The sequence below is a fragment of the Haliaeetus albicilla genome, chromosome 8, assembly GCF_947461875.1.
Source record: "Haliaeetus albicilla chromosome 8, bHalAlb1.1, whole genome shotgun sequence".
In the NCBI taxonomy this organism is placed as follows: domain Eukaryota; kingdom Metazoa; phylum Chordata; class Aves; order Accipitriformes; family Accipitridae; genus Haliaeetus; species Haliaeetus albicilla.
Genome location: NC_091490.1, coordinates 41199193 through 41217587, shown reverse-complemented (window position 1 = coordinate 41217587; position 18395 = coordinate 41199193). Strand labels below are relative to the sequence as shown.

The 18395-nt window shown below is 53.6% G+C and overlaps 1 protein-coding gene across 2 annotated transcripts in view; it reads right to left on the bottom strand.

Annotated features, from left to right (window-relative positions):
* Positions 1 to 155: 155 nt before the first annotated feature.
* Positions 156 to 18395, bottom strand: part of LOC104324704 (fibrillin-2-like) — a 116227-nt gene continuing 97987 nt past the window's right edge. For both annotated transcript variants that reach the window (XM_069790223.1, XM_069790224.1), the window contains exons 40-65: positions 18095 to 18220; positions 17441 to 17590; positions 16796 to 16867; positions 15569 to 15694; positions 14967 to 15092; positions 14326 to 14451; positions 13974 to 14090; positions 13574 to 13702; positions 12808 to 12927; positions 12312 to 12437; positions 12073 to 12225; positions 11553 to 11618; positions 11140 to 11265; positions 10810 to 10929; positions 10223 to 10345; positions 9808 to 9939; positions 9058 to 9183; positions 8621 to 8827; positions 8231 to 8356; positions 6967 to 7089; positions 6125 to 6241; positions 5733 to 5861; positions 5015 to 5134; positions 4281 to 4512; positions 3567 to 3735; positions 156 to 2792 (exon numbers count right to left, since the gene is read on the bottom strand). In XM_069790223.1, coding sequence (XP_069646324.1) covers positions 2418 to 2792; positions 3567 to 3735; positions 4281 to 4512; positions 5015 to 5134; positions 5733 to 5861; positions 6125 to 6241; positions 6967 to 7089; positions 8231 to 8356; positions 8621 to 8827; positions 9058 to 9183; positions 9808 to 9939; positions 10223 to 10345; positions 10810 to 10929; positions 11140 to 11265; positions 11553 to 11618; positions 12073 to 12225; positions 12312 to 12437; positions 12808 to 12927; positions 13574 to 13702; positions 13974 to 14090; positions 14326 to 14451; positions 14967 to 15092; positions 15569 to 15694; positions 16796 to 16867; positions 17441 to 17590; positions 18095 to 18220 — 3662 coding nt within the window. In that variant the 3' untranslated portion in view covers positions 156 to 2417. The remainder of the gene's footprint in view (positions 2793 to 3566; positions 3736 to 4280; positions 4513 to 5014; positions 5135 to 5732; positions 5862 to 6124; positions 6242 to 6966; positions 7090 to 8230; positions 8357 to 8620; positions 8828 to 9057; positions 9184 to 9807; positions 9940 to 10222; positions 10346 to 10809; positions 10930 to 11139; positions 11266 to 11552; positions 11619 to 12072; positions 12226 to 12311; positions 12438 to 12807; positions 12928 to 13573; positions 13703 to 13973; positions 14091 to 14325; positions 14452 to 14966; positions 15093 to 15568; positions 15695 to 16795; positions 16868 to 17440; positions 17591 to 18094; positions 18221 to 18395) is intronic.

Genomic DNA, 18395 nt, shown 5'->3' with positions numbered 1-18395 from the left:
AACCAGCCTGGGCTCCCTCCGTGTTGGAGCTAGGATGGGTCCTGCCACGTTCCCAGGCTGCCTCCGAGGTGGCATCCCCGCCGCCCCTCGACCCCGGCAGATGGGCACGGTGCTGCCACTGCTGCGCCTAGACGAGGAGGAAGACACAGAACCACTTAACCCAAAATAATTTTTATTGTTGCTGTTGCTTCTGATACAAAAAGGAATTCCACAAAGAGCCACCTCTCTGTGCGGGACAAGGGGGCACAGGTTTTGGGTTTCAACGCTTCCCAAAAAAACAACCAGCAAGAAATGTCAATACAAAAAAAAAAAAAAAAACAAAAAAACACCGCACCAGAGAGGAATGAAGGAAACCTTGAGCTTTTTCATTTGAGACTTTTGGCTCAACACACGCACACAAACCCATCTCTGCTAATTTATTATTATTAATAGTTTTTTTTTTAAAAAAAAAGCACCTGTTGGAAAAACAAAACAAACCAAAACAAAATAATAAAAAAACCCCAAACATCAGGCCACCCATCCTGTCACAAGCTCTGGGACTCTTGCAAAATCCAGAGTCTGGAGCTGCATTATGCAAAAGAGTTTTCAAGTTTGACATTAGCCCAAATACAGTATACATACACTTCCCCCACCCCATGCGGTGGCAGCGTACCAGGAAAAAAACAACCCCCCTCCCCAAGTACCAAAAAAAAAAAGCTACAGGAATATGCACTCCTCACAACAACGAGCAATCATAACTTTGGTGGTTATACATAAATATGAAAGGGTGGATGGATACAGTGCACTAACGCTGACGATTCAATACCAGCACCAGCTTCTGAAAGCTGAAAGCACCTTAGATTTGTTGATAAGGTAGTCTTGTGTGTCACCAGAGTGAATTAGCACCTTTTTTTCCCGTGATGATGCACAGGGTTGATGCAGAACTGAAAACAGATTCATGCAAAACTAGGAAATGGCATTGCAGAGACCAGCTGTGTGAAGAACACTCTTGAGGGAGGAAGAAAAGCCCACCTGGACAGAACGGTCTGGGCAGGCTACTCGAGGCAGCAGGGAGACCTCAGTTCACTTAATTAATATTTTCCAGACTCTTTTTAGTGCATTTCGTTCGTCTGCATTAACCAGAGACTGTCCATCTCGGTTGTCACCTTGGCCTGACCAAGATGTATGCGACAACCAGAGGGGAGTGACTTGCAGCCCCCATTTTCAGAAGTGCTCCTGACTGGGGGGGATCTGCCCATAAGCCCCAGAGTCACACAGATGGGGTGGCTCGGAGTCATGGACTGTTTGCGAAATGAAGCTCTGGCTGTCCCTGCCTCTTTCTTCCTGCCAGGCTGCAGAGACACCCCCCACCCCCCAATCCCCATCTTGCTCCCGCTGGTGGGAAACTTTTCACAGGATTTTCAAACACTCACATTGGTGGGGGCCAGGAAATCTGCCCCTGCAGCATGCCACATACGTCCTGCCAAGCCCTCCGTCCCCTCTGGCATGGGAAGCATCCAGATGCTCTTTACCAGACTCATGACATTTTTCCTGCCAGTTTAGTTTGTCCAACCACATTCAACAATGCAATTATTTGCCTTTCCCCGGAGCTCCTCCTCATTTATAGAAGGACATCTTATCCCCTGGACTTGCTGGAGCTCTGGAAAAGCCCTTCCAGCTCCAATCTTTGGAGGGCATGCATGTGTTCAGCATACCGCAGTGTGAAAACCCTAGGTTCCCTACAGGAGCCCGTGGTCCCATGGCCTGGCTGCTTCGTGATGTGAGGTTAGCAACCTGAACTGCCCCTTCACTCAGAGGTGACCTTTTCTGTTTGACAGAGGAGCCCAAAAGGACCAGAGGACGTGGAGAGGACAGAGAAAGACAGAGCACAGCCAGTGTAGGTATGGGATGGTTTCTGCAGCACCATCATGACAATGCAGAAGCAAAGGAGGAACGAGAGCTGTTGGGAAATGCACTAATACTACACCGTGCCATAGCTCCTTCCAAAGCTGCCCCCAGCCCCCCCCAACATTTCCTGGGCTGTGGGGTGGTCTATGCCCTGTGACCATGAAGGACAGGCAGCTTCCCCATGGAACTGCCCTTGCCAGCTCGGACTAACAGTATATCTTGGTTAAAGGAGACAGGCAAGAGCTGAGCAGAGGGAGGGAGTCCCTGCTAACAAGGTTTGAAGCTTTGACAAAGCTTTCATGAGCTCTTTTGCGGTGTGGCTTGCTTTTGACTCAAGCACCCCATGAAGCGGAGTATCCCTGCATGGCCAAGGTGAGTGCTGAGCCCAGAGGGACATTTCCCATCAGTCGTACAGTGCAGTGGGGGAGGTGGTGGCAGGGGGTGCAGCGAGAGAGGAGGCAGTTGTTTCCAGGTGTGGATGGCAAGGCTAAGGACTGTACTGTCGGTTGGGTGGGCGGATCTTATGGATGTTAGTAGAGCTGGAGCTGGAGCTTCATCCTCAGTGCTTGGCCCAGCTCCCCTGCTAAGTAGTTGAGGTGGTTCTTGGCCTCTAGTTTCTGCAGTTCCCTCTTGCGGTACAGGGGCACGCTCACGATTTCCAGCAGGTAGGTGCCGGGCACTATTTTCTTGCGGCCGAGGTGCAGGTAGCTGAGCCCCTCTTTTTGGTGGATGCGGAAGTAGCCATCCTCGTTCCCGTGGGAGATTAGGTACCGCACACGGTTCTCCAGGGGCTCCACAGCTGGCAGGAGCTCCAGGATGTGCTCCTTGTGAGCCAGGTCAGAGAGGTTCAGCATCATGGACAGAGGAGCATCCACATCCATGCTGGCCAAGTTCACAGTGTGATCCTTCAAAAGGAACCAGGCATGTTACTTACAGATACCAAGAAAAGCTCAGGGCCGGGTGAAGGAGGACTTGATTTAGAGGACTTCTGCCCCATGGGCCACCCCAAAGCAGCTCTGAGAAGTGGCTACGACTTCTACGGTCCTTGCTTTCCTTCAAGTGTTTCTTGGTACCCTGTTTGTGTCGCTGAAACTGAACCAGCCAGTACACAGCCCTCATCTTCAGGGGAAGAACCAACAACTTCAGAGGCATTTTCCTCCCAAGGCTTGAAGGGCCCATAATGACCTCCCAGTCCAATCTGTCCTGCCCAGACCTGTGAATTTCTTGGGGGAGCCTTGGACAGACGCCAGAACTTCCCTCTAGGAATAACCTGTATTTATAGTGACAGGTCCAGTCTGGAGTCAGACAGTAAGTGCTGAGAGTCTGCTATGGCCCTATGGGAACTGCTCCCCCATCAGCTCCCCATGTGTGCGTTATTTCTTGGTTGCACATATCTCCAGACATTTGTGGCCAAACCACACAAGTGTGTGTCACTTAAGATTGTCCTGACCTCCTCTAATGTATTGTGAAAGACCTTCCATTTCTGCAGGACTTCTGGACTCAGCAGCATCCACAAACACCCAGCATGGGCAGGTACAGAGTGAGCTCTCTCTCTGTCTGGACTGAGGCAACCCCACAGGAATGGGCACACTGCATGGGATCCACTCCAGGCAGCTATCCCCCAGGTGACCCAGCTCTTGCCTTGCTCTACCCCATCCAGGATGCCATGAATTTCTTACCTCGTGCTTCTCAGTGCCATTGACGCTGCGTCGCTGCCGACCCCTCTTGGGGTAGCCATTTATCTTGCACTCATAGCAGGTTTCAGGGGAGAGCAGGTTGTCTTCATCCTCTTCTTGGGGGGCAGGAAGGTAGGAACCTTTCCCAAAACCCAAGCCAGAAATACAGTGTCTGGTGGCAGAAGAGCAGAGAGACCCATCTCAGACTCATGCTTCAAGAAGGACATCTTACCATTGCCCTCACAGGTTCTCCATGTGGCACCCAGAAACACATGGAGGATCACGCCTGGGTATAGGACATGACTTGTACGGAATGGCTTGTACACAAGACATGCCTGAGAGAGATCAGGCCACATCTTGTTTAGATGTGGCCAGTAGGTTTAATCTGTCTGCACCCTGCACTAGATGATGGATCTGCAGAGCATCTGCTACAGTGCTAGCAGCTGCACTAATGATTGGATTAGTGAAATGGAAGAGGAGATGCACATTAGCATGAGTATCTTGTGATGGGGGAGGAACAGTCTGGCATGGAGAAGTTGAGGACTCATGTGGGAATGGGACCTTACTAGCCTCTGGAGCTCCTTCAAATTGTACTGGTGGCAGAGAGCAGAATTGTGGTGATGGAGCATGTCTGGGGCACCATGCACTTGGCAGCCTGCAATATCCCCCAGGAACGTACAGGTGCCTGTGGGGACTACCTGCTGGCTGCTTTCTTACCCTTGTCCTGCTCGGAAGTAGCCTCCAGGACAGCCGCAGAGATAGCCTCCATCTGTGTTGGAGCACCCATAACTGCAGGGGCTGCCGCCTGCTGAGCATTCATCCACATCCTGGCACCCACCAAAGGCTTGGTCAAAATCAAAGCCAGATGGACAGACGCACTTGAAACTTCCCAGAGTGTTGTAGCAGGAGGCAGAGCCGCAGGCAGTGGGGCTGGAGCACTCATTTTCATCTGTGCCCAAAGACAGCAGAACTGGTCAGAAACTTAGTGGAAGGGAGCTCCTGTGCTGCTGGTGCTCCCCACTCCACATGGCCAAGGAAATCTGCCCATGGCCATTGCTGAGCTGGCAGCAGGCTCCCTTCTGGTTGCCTGTGAGACCTCATCCCATGCAGGTTCCTAAAGGACTGCCTTGATTTTTTTATCCTCCTGCAATGCAGGGAGCTGCTGGTGTCAGGAGCACTGGGAGCTCATCACTCTGCAGAGGAGCTTCCTGACATTCCCTGTTGCAGAGGGAACCTGGGGCAGTGCAGGTCAGGGCAGGGGCACCCTCTCTGGGCACAGGCATGGTCTGTCTCTGGGACAGAGCAGGAAGATCAGTGCTGGGTTAGCAGAGATGAACTCAGAATCCAGTGTCAGAGATGGCCGGGGTGGCTGGAGAGGGTCTTGGGGCTTAGTTGCCCTCTATCCCCCATCCCACAGCTACAGCATATGAAAGCCCCCATCCCACACTCACCCACACACTGATTCCACTGGTAGTGCTGCACGTAGCCCTGCGGACAGCCGCAGCGGTAGCCTCCGAGCACGTTCTGGCAGCCGTGCTGGCACCGATGGTTTCCATCACACTCGTCCACATCTGCAGCAATGTAACACAGATGGTGGTGAGACAACTTCTCCCTGTCTTGTGGGCAGCACTGGGTGCACAGGGACCACAGCAGCCAGCATCCTTGAGGGTGCTCATGTGGGTGGGCAGGTCTTCTGCCTAATTATTTCTCTGCAGCTTGGAATTGAATAACACCCTCAGCCCCAAGACCCACAGACAACCCCATGCAGCCCCTGCTTGGATGTTTTTTGATTTAAGGTCTGGCCTGGACCATTACCAGATCTGCTCTGCTTCAGGCTGCCTGGGCTGAATATAGGCTTTTCTTTAGCATAGCACATGGTGGGTTTTGGCCAGCATGAGATCTCCCCTGATGAGATACAGGACCATTCCTTTCCCAGCCTTGGCTACTATAGTGCAGCACCTTCATCTATTTGTCCAAGAGCCAGTGTTTCTCCAGGCAGGTCAGGCACTGACCTCTCCTTTGCACCAGGGCTTCCCGTGTGGGCTCCTGGTGTCCCGCAATAAGGGGTAGTCCCTTGGCTGGACTGCTCTGCTTTAGAGATTGTGAGTGAACTAGGAACTCTTCCACATGGAAGATGTGTCTGTCAAAGCCCCAGAGACACAGACCTACCTTCGCAGTTGACACCAGAGCTGTCCAGGGAGAATCCTTTCTGGCACTCGCAGTTGTAGCTGCCTGGCGTGTTCAGACACTGTCCTTTGGCTCCACACAGAGAGGGCTGAGCTGTGCACTCATTATTGTCTGCAAAACACCGGTGGCTGCTTGTAAGTCTCTCCCCAGTGATGTGGCTGTGTGCAGCTTTGCAGACAGCTACCTTGCATCATGGAGCTTAGCCCAGTCTGAGTAGCAGACAGGCAAGTCAGATGTACAACCCCAGGCCGACTGGAGAGGGGCAGTGCTCTAGAGCCAGAGCTGGGGGGCTGGAAAGACTCTTCTGGGCTTAAAGCTAACCCACAGGGACCTTGCTGGTGCTATATAGCAGAGCAGTAAATGCCTCTACTCACCGATGCAGGACGAGTGGTGCTGAGTGAAGCCTGGGGGGCATTTGCAGTTGAATCCTCCGATAATGTTCACACAGAGGAACTGGCAGTTGTGCTGCTTGGTGGAACATTCATCCAAGTCTAAAGCAACAAGCACAAGAACATGTTTCTCAATTTATCTTACTGAGATATCTTATCTTTGTGGTCTGATTCTGTGGCACCTGCACGTACATGGTGATACACAGTGGTGCTGGGTAGACCAGGACCTGCCATGGACCAGCCTCAGGAAAAACACACACACAATTCTTACATGAGAATAACAAGTCCAGGGAGCCTCTCCCCACCTCAGCTGCTGATCACATACAGACACATTTGGAAGATGCAGAGATTTTTCTCTGCCTCTTCTTGTAATCCACAGATACCAGACTCTCCCAGATTCTTAGGCCACCCTCTTCACAGCCTGATACATCAGTACTGTGAGAGGTGGGCAAAGCCCCAGCCTGGCAGCTGCCAGCACCAGCAGGAGCCCTGACAGTGACTCTGACACACGCAGCCCACTTGTTGGAGACACGCAGGTTCAAGGCCCCTGGAGCTCAGCACAGCTTGGGATATGCTGTGCAGTCTGTAGCAAAGGGCGAGGAGTATTATTTTTCATGATGAGACAGGTCTAGACTGTCTGTGGAAGGATGGCACCCTAATGCATCAGTCCACGACAGTCCAGCATGGCACCTTTTTCCATGTCTAGCCTTGTCCTGTGGCTGAAGAGAAGGACCTGACTGTTCTGTCACATGTTAATCAGCTCTTGCCATCGCCCCATGCTGCCAGAGATGAGGCAGGGTCTCTGCTGCCTTCTCCTGGGTGAATACCTTTGCAGATCTTCCCATCTTCTTGCAGAATGTACCCTCGGGGGCAGGAGCACTGGTAGCTGCCTTCTGTGTTCTTGCAGATGAAGTTACATGGCTTAGGGGACTGGTTACACTCATCCAAATCTACACTCGAGAGACAAGACACATCAGCATTCACAGGTTGTGCTCGACTGGGTCCCCACCACCCCTTGGACCACTCAGTCTACCAAAGGGCTCCTGAATACAAGGTGAGCCCATGTAACTAAGTGGTCAGATGGCCCTATGGATCCTGGCACTCCCTGCCCCAGATAAATGCATCTCGTCCACTCTCCAGGAAGCAGGTGAGCAGAGACAAGGGCTTTGAAGGAACACCTCAGTTTGAGCCAGCACCACAAATCCAGGAGATCTCCTGCAGGAAAAGAGCTGAAACACCTCCCTGCTCAGACATGGGATATTATGTGACCTGGTGGATCTGAGTGACATCTTTCCTAGCCCCTTCCTAGCTGAAGAGATGGGTAGATGGTCCTCCTGAGTACCGGGAACATCAGGGATGGGGCCAGCCCCGTACTTCTGGAGCTTTGTCACCTCTGCCCAGCAGGCAGTAACAGCCATGGCTCTGACAAAGCCCATAACTGTTAGCCAGGCTGGAGGGGACAAAGCTGGAGAAAGGGCAAGGATGTTTAGAGAGGAATCCTGTCCTGGTGCTCAAGGTCATATCTGCTCTGCTCCTAGGCACAGAGCTTGGTTTCTGGGAGCCAAGGCCTCTTTTCCGCTCTGTGTCTAGGACACAGCTGCTGGCATGGTCCTGACCACCATCTTAGTACTGGAAGCATGGCACATCCTCAACTCCTTCAGTACTTCCCCAGATGCCTGCAGCTGTGATTCCAGGGGTGCCTTTTATGTCAACATCTGGATCCCAACGTGGCACTCACGCTGGCTAGAACCAGCTGCCCTGCCAATGAAACGTTTAGTTGCTCACAGACTCTCATCTCTGGATCACATTCCCTGCCAGTCCCTGTGACTCCTGGGGTCAGAGGGAGAAGACAAAGAGCCTCAGTTTTAAGGAGTTAAACAACATGGAGTGACAACTTTGAGGTATAGAGGACCATGCAATAGGGCAAAGTGTCCAGAGCCCTGCTATGGATATGCAGGACAGTATAGGCAGAGGTGAGGTCAGGTCCCAGGTGGGTGTTACAGGACCCTCTCTTTGCATGCTGAAAAGTAAGGGTGGAAGTCTGCCAAGGCCAAGGGCTGTCCAGACGTGAGATTCCTTCTCCCGACTCACCCACACAGGCTGTGCCTGTGATATCCGCGGTGTAGCCCAGCTTGCAGTGGCAGCGGAAGGAGCCGATGCTGTTGATGCACTGTCCATTCTTGCAGAGGTTGGGCAGTACCTTGCACTCGTCGATGTCTGCCGGAGGGAGGGAAGGACCTGTTAGTGCCAATACCGCCTCTGTCCCCATGCTCCTGTGCCAGCACTGTGCCAGGGCAGCTCAGACGCTCCCTGCGAGCCAGAGACTACATTCAGGGAGTTGTAAGATAGTGTCACAGAGGCTTCTTGTCCGCTCCAGGCACTGTGTAGGTCTGTCCCAGCCAGTTCCTGGTGGAATTCTGCCTGTATCCACATCTCTGCTTTCTCCCTTCTGCATTGAAGGTGATTCAGGCCCCAACTCACCTCTCCCATCAGTGGAGTACCCTGGCCCATGAGGACACATTTTCTTGTACTGGGCGGTTCCAGGAAGGGGGCAGAGTTCACACTGGGGACCCCAGCTGCGCCCACTGTTGCAGCAGCATTCAGATTTGGTGACCAAGTTGCGGTTGGTGGAGGACATCTGGCACATAGTTTGCAGTACTTCAGTGAAGCAGAATCCTTGGCGGGTATCTGGACAGAGAGAGTGAGGATAGAAGGTCAGGAACTGAGACAGTGTCAGCACCAGGGATAACTGAGCAGCCTGTGCTAGTTCCAGCATGGAGGATAGTGTGGTTTGGATAATGCTAAAGGTAAAGGTGATGGCCCAAAACCCTTTCCCCTCAGAAACCCCGAAACACCTGAAAAGCATCATCTGCTACTAAAGAGACGCTGCTCAAGACCCACCAGGACTTGGTAATTACCAATACACTCTGTGCCAGAGGGACTGACTTCAAAACCTTCATTGCAGTCACAGCGGTAACTTCCCACCGTGTTGATACAGCGGCCGTTGGGGCAGATTCCAGGCTTGGTGCGACACTCATTCTCATCTAGGAAGGAAGGAAGCAACCACAAAGAGCTGTTGTGGGGCATAGGACAAATTTCAGCTTTCCATGAGTCTCCGTGCTACCACTCGGTTTGAAACACCCTCACATAGTCCTTGAGGACCACTTCCACATCCTTAGGCAGCTGAGAAACACATCCACCTGCCCTGGACCTCTCCCAAAGCAGGCTGGCCGAGTACCCGGCTTCCCTGGTTTGCACATTCTCCACCTGCAAGTGGCCAAGCTGCTGGGCTAGGAGCGGAGCTGAGCTTGTTCTGCATTCCTGCTGTGCCTAATACTGTGCAGGTCTGGGCTGTCCGGTGCTGGCCCTTCCAAAAGCAGCTCAGTACAAAGAAGCTTAACACAGACATGAAAAGACTCAACAGAAAGGACACATGGCATAATGTGTGTCATCCTATGCTGGAACTGTGTAGACCTATGGGCCCAGACATGAACAGAGGTTTTGTGTGTGTAGGTATCTAGTAGGATATACGGGAAGTTCTGACACATGGGAAACCCTGGGGAGGGGCTGTTTGGCAGAAGGACACAAAGTAAATCTACATGGGCAATGCCTAGAAGAGAATGGTCTCCAGCCTGACTGGGAATCCCTCCCAGCCTGGTCCTTGGTACCTGTGCAGCCCTCTCCATCGGGCCTGCGTTGCATTCCTGGCGGACAGATGCACATGAAGGTGCCAATGAGATTCTTGCACAGCATCCCTCGAGACTCGCAGTCATGCAGTCCCTCTGCACACTCATCCAGATCTGCAACCGAGAACCTCATGAGACCATGTTCAACCTGCCAGCTCTGCAGCACTGTGTGGGCAACTAGGAACTGAGTGCTCACATCTGCACTGCTCCGCAAATCCCTACTGCCAGGCTGGCTGGCACACAGCATGAACACCAAGGAAGGTAAGAGTGAGCACAAGCTCAGAGATGCCAGCTCAGAAGTCCTGCCTTCTCTCTGTACAGCACCAGAGACCGGTTAAGTGCAGGGGGGTGGGGAGAGTGTGGGAGCCCCCCTGATGGGTGCAGAAGGGAATTTTACCTCTGCACATTCTTCTGTCTTCTCGGAGGGCGTATCCAGATGGGCAGGTGCACTCGTAGGAGCCAAAGGTGTTGATGCAGCGGAAGGCACAGAGCAGGGGATTCAGTGCACATTCATTGATATCTGGGAGGCAGGAGAGAGGATAGAGCTCGACTGTGTGCTCTCAGCAGAGTCAGCTGGGCAGTACTGGTGGTGGACCTCCCCAGGACAGACTCCTCTCCTCCCCGTGCATTCATCTCATGAGAACTTTGTTCCACCAAGGCTTCCTGTCATGGTCTTCAGTTGCAGAGGGACAGACACCTGGTGTCTCAGCAGCTTTGATGGGGACAGGGTCCTGGCTCCTTGGTGAGGCAGCTCCTGCATTTAGGCAGGTCTCCAGACCTCCTCCTGGGCTCCAGCCTCAGAGGAAGCCAAAAAGGACCAGCGCTGATGTACACACTCGTGTGGAGATGAGCCCCATCCAGCTTTTCTACACTGTTCATTGGAGGCTGACCTGACTGCTGCTCACCCAGGCAGTGACCCAGTGGGGTCACACACATGGCCCGGTATGCAATGGGGGTGCAGGGATTGCCTCACAACAGCATTACCTTCGCATGTCATCATGGGACCTGGCTCAAAACCCTCATCACAGGCGCACTCGAAGCCTCCCACCACGTTGGTGCAGGTACCGTTCCCACAAGGGTTGCCAATGGAGCACTCATCAGTATCTGGAGGAAGCCAGGACCACATTAGGTGGATGAGTTAAGTAGAAAAATGCAGGCTGGTCTCTTCTTGCAGCCAGATCATTCAAACAAGCCCAGCAAAGCCAGGAGCCAGGGGCAAAAAAAGTACACACACACGCACGCACATGCTTGTGACCTCTGATCTAGGGAGGATAAAAGCAAGAGGGAGCAGGTGCTCCCCATGCAGACCCTTACCCACGCAGTTGACTCCTGTGTAGTCCAGGTTGTACCCAAAGGGGCACTCGCAGCGGAAGGACCCATCAGTGTTAATGCAGGCCCCATTTATGCAGACACCCAGGTTCTCTGAGCATTCATTAACATCTAGAAGGGAAATCAAGGCAATGAAACCTCACGTGAGCACGCAGCCAGAAATATATCCCTGTCCTCTCAGGACTGACCCTGCAATCTCAGATACTCCCTCTCCAGAGCTGGGAGCCGAACCTTTGGTGAACAGTCAGAGACGATGAGCTCAGGAGGGCACCCAGTCCTATGTCCCTCCCCTCCTGCCACTGGGATTCAACCCTACTCTCCAGATAGCCTAAGTTTGGTTGCTTCTAGGCAACCTTCCCACAAAACGAATTTCTTCTCATCCCTAGATCAGACCTTACCTTCTCGGGTGTCACCTGGGCCTGGGATGGCTCCATGGCCATATGGACACAGCTCCTGGAAGGCAACTGGAAGAAAGCAGAAAAGTGAGATATGCTTACAAGTGCTTTTACTCACAGAAGCTGAAATGTGCTTTGGAGGCTTCTAGAGCAGGACTGAGAGCTTGACAGCTCACTGCCCATAGGAGACCACAAAACCCTGGCTGGCTGGAAAACACCTGCGCTTGCCTTGGATCTGGAGGCACTGAGATGCTTTTGCCTCATCTAAAACCCTGCAGAGAACTGAGAGCAGATCCAAAGCAAAAATAAGCCTGACTGTGGTTGCTGGAGACCCTGGGAATACTGCAGTCCAGTAAGAGCTACTAGGTTTCAAAGCAGTAGTCTCCAGATGGAGGAGCCCACTTTGCTGGACGGCTTACATTGCTGGTTGTCTTGCCTGACCTGCACACCTTCCCCACACTCTGCGCGTGTTGGAGACACACGCAGCCATCTCTCCCATGGAGGTAGGTCCCAGCACACCTACCGTTTCCTTCCTGAGGGCACAGCTCACAGGGGTCTCCCCAGCCTTCTCCTGGCATCTTGCTGCAGCAACACCGAGCCTTGGTTGTGTTGAAGGCCTTGGGGACAGAGCACTTTCCGTTGTCAAAGCGAGTGAAGCAGAAACTCTGGCGAGTGTCTGTAGGAGGATGGGGAAATGCACAGGTCATTGCAGACATCCAGGATGGTTATGCTCCCCCCCCCACCGTGATGAGCTGCACTCACCAAAGCACCGTCGGCCATTATCAGACAGCACAAAGCCTGGAGGGCAGACACACTGGAAGCTGCCGGGGGTATTGGTGCATGTCCCAAAGAGGCAGATGTTGGGCTCTTCTTCACACTCGTTGATATCTGGGAGCACCAGGGATGTATTACTTACAGAGCAGCCAAAGGTTACTCCTTTCCTTATTGCATTAAAACCACCTGAAGCTGTGATGTCAGGGGAGCTCTGATGCCTGCAGGACATCACCCCAGCCCTAACCCTTAACCGACCCTCAGGGCAAATGGGACAATGAAGAGGCCAGGGCACAGCAAAACTACCGAGCCTCCTCCGTCATGGGAGCAGGCCTTGCCTTGCTCTGTGTCCAATTGCTTTCAAGAAGATATTTGGGGATGGTCATGCATGCCCCAGCCCACTCAGGAAGAATATGGTTGTTCTGGGAATAGTCCAAGATGTCCACATGCTGTGCTGGAAATGGTGGAGGCAGAGAGGCAACATTACCGATGCAGTTGTCGTTCTGCACCTCATACCCAGGGGGGCAGATACAGCGGAAGGAGCCCTCCAGGTTCTGGCAGGTGCCTGGGGAGCAGGTCCCAGGCAGGCTCACACACTCGTTGATGTCTGCAGGAGAAGGGAAATAACCAGTGATAGTGTCTGTGCTCAGCTCAGAGGGCTTGGGTGCAGGGTACCTTACTGCACCCAGGCCCTACCTTACTGCACCCTGCTTTGCCCAAAAGATGCAAGGGAAGCAGAGAAGATATTTTCCAGAATGCTCTGTCTTGTGCACCCTGGGAACATGGACTCAGCCCTGCGGAACGTGGTGCTGCAGGAGGCAGAGTGGTGGACACAAGTGACCAGAGTCCAACATGCCTGCCTGCCTGCCCCCAGAGTCCCTGCCTGCAGGATAGTTGCCAAGGCATCCCTGGTACAACTCTGCATGCTTTAGGGGCATGGACAGGACAACATTTCTCCTCGCTGCCTGCGGGTCTCAGCACATGGAAAGGGACTGGCTTGACTGTTCCCTGCATTGCTGGAAGGGAGATGCAGGCATAGTGGGGCCCAGTCCAGCTCTCCATGGGCAGTCAAATGACCAGGCTTTGGCTCCAGAGGACTTGGGGCCTTGTGAGCAGTTCTGGAGAGACCACTGCTCAGTTACCTCTGATGAGACCAGCTTGGGGACCACGTCTCATAGCACTGCACAGTGCCAGCTACACCAACATACAGCTCAATGCACTGAGAAGGGCCAGCCTCCTGCCCAGACACTCACCTACGCAGTTCTTCCCATCAGGGGTCCGGTCATACCCCTCTTGGCACAGGCACTGGAAGGAACCGATGCTGTTGATGCACTGGCCGTTTCGACACACCTGCCCCACCAGGGATGAACACTCATCAATGTCTGTGGGAGGGAAATGATAAGCACAACGGGAAGAGATATGCACAGCATGTGAGTGTCAGTGTGCCACCTTAGCCAGCCCTACACCTCTGACATATACAACTACGCCTACAGCCACTGCCAGGTGACACCCAGAGGTCACTTCTACAGCCACTGCCAGGTGACACCCAGAGCTGACCCCCTGTATGCCACTGTGTGACACCCCATGCCCCACAGCCGTTGCCACGTTGATCCTGATCAGTAATCCATGCGGTCAGGGTTTCGTGCAACTCACCCATGCAGTCATTATTGTGTGTTAGCTCAAAGCCAGGGAAGCAGAGGCAGTTGTAGGAGCCAACTGTGTTCTTGCAGGTCCCGTTTCCACAGGGCTGTCGGTCACACTCATCAATGTCTGCAGAGAGAAGGTCACAGCTTCAGGGACTGAGTGAGCTAAAAGCCACTGTCTTGGGTGTGCAGACAGGGTCCAGGCAGCTGCACAACACCCCTGTAGCTTGCAGGGGCAGCCTGGGATCGAAAGGACACAGCGGCCCTTGGCTGTCTTTGGCACTACCCAGCAGGTGCTGGAGAGAGCTCACGTCCATCCCGATCCATGATTCACATGGCAAGGCTGCGGCAGTCACACTGACCCATGCACATGGTCTGCTCCCCCGTGGCCTTGAAGCCGTTGTGGCAGATGCAGACGTAGCTGCCTTCGGTGTCAACACAGTCCCCGTGGCTGCAGACGTTGGGGATCTCCTGGCATTCGTTGCGACCTAAAACAAAGCAAAGTGGGCACTAGTGAGCGGAAGGGATGGACCAAACGGGAAGAGCCAAGGCACTGGCCTTCTGCAGACCCCTGCCTGCTGGTGGGAAGCTGTGTCTGTGAGCAGCAGCACAGCAGGATAGGGTCTTGGTTTTCTGATAGGTGGCTTCATGGAGAACAAGATTTATGCACTGTGATCTCTAAAAAAAATAAATTTAATTGGAGAAAATGGCCTGACTAAAGCTGTACTTCACAGTGACCTTCTCTCATCCCTCAGGAGCCCAGAATCCCTGGGTATTGTTCCCAAAGTACAGTTATGCCATAATCACAGCACAGCCAGGTCATAGTCCCCAGGCTTGACAAAAAAACAGGAGGAACCCATGCACGGAACTGGCATGTCCTTCATCCTGTTCTTCCTCGGGTCCACACATGGTGGTCTGCAAAACCATCTGAAGAGCCTAGGCAGGGGTGTCAGTGCCTCGCACACGTGTCTCTGGAATAGGTAGCAAAGAGCTCCCATCTTACCCACGCAGGCTCCGCTAGGCGACAGCTTGTATCCAGTTGAGCATTCGCACCTGTAACTGCCCGGGATGTTGATGCAGTCGGCGTTGCGCTGGCAGAGGTTCTCCCCACTGCTGCACTCATCGATGTCTGTGGAAGGAGAGCAGTGCAAACCTGGACTCTGCAGAGTGCCAGGCACTCACCAGGCACCATCATCCTGGTAGGGCTGGAGTGGCTGAGTGGAGTCAACTGAATTTTAACCCTTGGTTTGCTCCAATCAGGGTCAATTTTCAACCTTTTTCTATTGCTTTGCAAAAAAATAATGGGAACTTTAGTTACAACTCAAAACTTTGAAACACCCACATTTGAAAACTTTTTCTAGAAACCCCCCCAAAAACAGAGGAAGGAAAAACCAGACAGGAACATGAATGGAAATCAGCAATTTTTGTCCAACCACTGATGCGAAAAAAGAAGATTTCAAGAAGGCTGAGAACACGTACTCTCTGTCCATGTCTGCTGACAGCCCTCACCCTGGTGCCCCATGAGGTGGGGAGATGCTAGTGCCATGCTGAGAACACTCACCCTCCTGGGCACCCTTAGCAGTGCTGCCCCGGCTGCCCCGTTACCTTCGCAGATGAGCAGGATGTTGTTGTAGCTGAATCCAATGGGACACTCGCACCTGAAGCTGCCGATTTGGTTGATGCAGACACCGTTTGTGCAGATAGCAGGGATCTCACTGCACTCATCAATATCTGCACACAGACAATGTCTCTCAGCATCCCAGGAAGGCAGCAGGGAGGAAAGCATCCCCCATAGCTGGGAGACTGCTGCCTTTGTTCATTCTAAAAAGAAGACTAGCAGGAAAGGGCCACCAGACAAACAGTGGAGCAACTTTTGGAGGATTGATAGGATCTTGCAGATCATGCCAGGCTAGGGCCGCTCTGCAGAGGTCTGGGTACACAGCAGAGTCACACAAGACTCCAAGTCGTAGGACCCACAGGATTGCTGGCAGAGCCTGCACAGCACACGTTGGGAGGGATCCTACCCAGGACATCCACCTTGTTTTCTCTGAGTGTGTCTCTGCAGTAACATGGACACTTGCTCAGGCTCTGGGACCAGGCTGCAAATGGGAAGTCCAGGGGGTCACTGAAATACTGAGAGGGCTCCAGGGTCCCTGACTCTGTCGCTGTGCCCAGCACAATCTACCACCAGCCCTGCCAGCCCTGCAGCCTTGCACTGATACACGCTTGCACTTTTTTCCTGTGGGCAGAAGATGAATTCACCTCCTTCTTCTTCAGTCCTCTGGCTGACACTGCCAAGGCCAGGTGAAGCAATGATTAACTAATCTGTTTGTCTCACAAACTACCAGCGAGTCCATCTTTCAAGACTGCAAAACATCTGTAGAGGCCCACAAATCATAGGACTTTCAACAGTAGCTCTGGCTTTCCATCTACCAAAGCACAAACCTGAAACCTTGGCTCTCAGCAGTGCCCTGCTGCTGTAGGGCCGGTGCTGCCGGCAGTGTGAGCACCAGGGCTATCACAGGTCTGGATCTACCGAGCCACTGGCCACTGTCTGTGGTCACTGGCCACCTGTCTCTCCAGCTGGGACAGAAACCAAGGCACAATTGCGAACGTGGAGGGGTCCGAGCAGCCCAGCCACTCAGGAGATAAGCTTGAAGGCTTGGCCAGCTGCTTGCAGCCATATCTGCCCACCTCTTTTCCTTGTCTCTCCTCTGCTCAGGGCTTAACTTACTAAGGGAGGGGAAAGGAACAAGCTCACAAGCACTGTGGGACGAAAGCAGAGAGGCAGAGAGCAGACCTGGCTCCACAGGGCGTGGGGGCTCTACTCACCAATTGGCTTTCCTGTGTGGATGTCGATGATAAACCCGGGGGCCTGGTTCCCACACAGGATCTGGTACTCAGCTGGAAGAGGAACACCGAGGTCATAGCCATGCCTGGCAGGCAGAGTGGGGTGCAGCCAGGGACGAGAGGAATAAGGGCCAACTACGGCTGGAGTGAGCAGAGAGGGGGTCTGGCAGGAGGGGATCTGCACGCTGCTTGGCCAGGAGTTGCAGGGCCCGGCACATGGGGAACCCAAGAACAGGTATGGCACCAGGCAAAGGACTTACACGTGCATACACACCACATAAAAGGCATGCACACACATGGCATCTGTGTGCCTCACATGCAGGTACAGACTCACTCCTCCAGGCAGTGCACGGCCAGCACTCCCCTCTACAACGCTGTCACCCACGCCTAGCCTGCCCATGCAGCCCACACATCGTCTCTCCGCAGATACTGTCGCAGTCCCCTGTGTCCTTCTAGTGCAATGCACGTCCCCGCAGCGCTGACCCACAGGCGCTGCCTGCCAGACATGATGCTCTGCCTTCTCCCCCTCTATTTTGTTAGTGTTTGTGCCTCAAAGTGCATGGGATTGCCAGAAAAGTGAGGGAGCATCCACAGTATCAAGATGCTCTTCCAGAAAGGTTGACTTACGGCTGGCTGGTGTGGGGCAGGGCTCGCATGGCTTGTTCCAGGCCTTGCCAATGTTGTAGGAGCAGCAGCACATCTTCTTGGTCATGTTGAAGGACAGCTCGTTCTCACACGTGTCGTTGTAGTTGCGATAGCACACGCTCTTCCTCATGTCTGCAAAGGCAGCACAGACAGCGTCTCGTGCCAGCGCCAGGAATGGGTGTTGCCAGCCCAAGGGCACTCATTGCTGGGGATGTGCCACCCTGTCCTGTCCTGGTGCTCAGGGACTGCAGGTGACACACAGGGGAGCCCAGCAAAGCAGCTGAAGTGATGGGCTGAAGCCCTGCTCCGGTGAGAGCGTTGGGTCCTGCCCCATAGCAGGCAGTGGCAATGCTCTGCTGGGTCTCTCACTGCCCGATGACAGCCACTCTCCCTGTAACTGCTGGCAGGGTGAGCGTCAGCCCCTCTGGCACAGGCAACATGCGTGGCATAGGGGCAGGGATGTGGTGAGGCACTGGTGAACTCAGGCATCCTGAGTCCCATCCCCCTGCTCTCAGCATTTCTGCTCCATCCACTCAGCCATGCTGCCCACCCCGTGCTGCTCACAGCACAAGTCAGGGGTCACACACAGGCAGGGCACTGCCAGACCCCTTCCCGCAGATTCGGACCATGGCATACCCATGCAGTTGTTTCCTCCATTGACTTGCATGTATTCAGGGGGGCACACGCAGGTGTAGTTGCCGAGGGTGTTGTAGCAGGTCCCAGGGCCACAGATCCCAATGTGAGCAGAGCACTCATCAATATCTGCCAAATAAAGGAGACTGGAGGTCAAAGCACTGGGCACAGGTAGAGAAGGGCCTGACATGGGGTTGAGGGTAGGTTTGGCACAAGGTATGGATGGGCCTCACACAGGGACCAGGCTGGCCTGGCACTGGGAAAGGGGACAGGGTTTGTGACGAGGATGGGAAGTCTGGAAGAA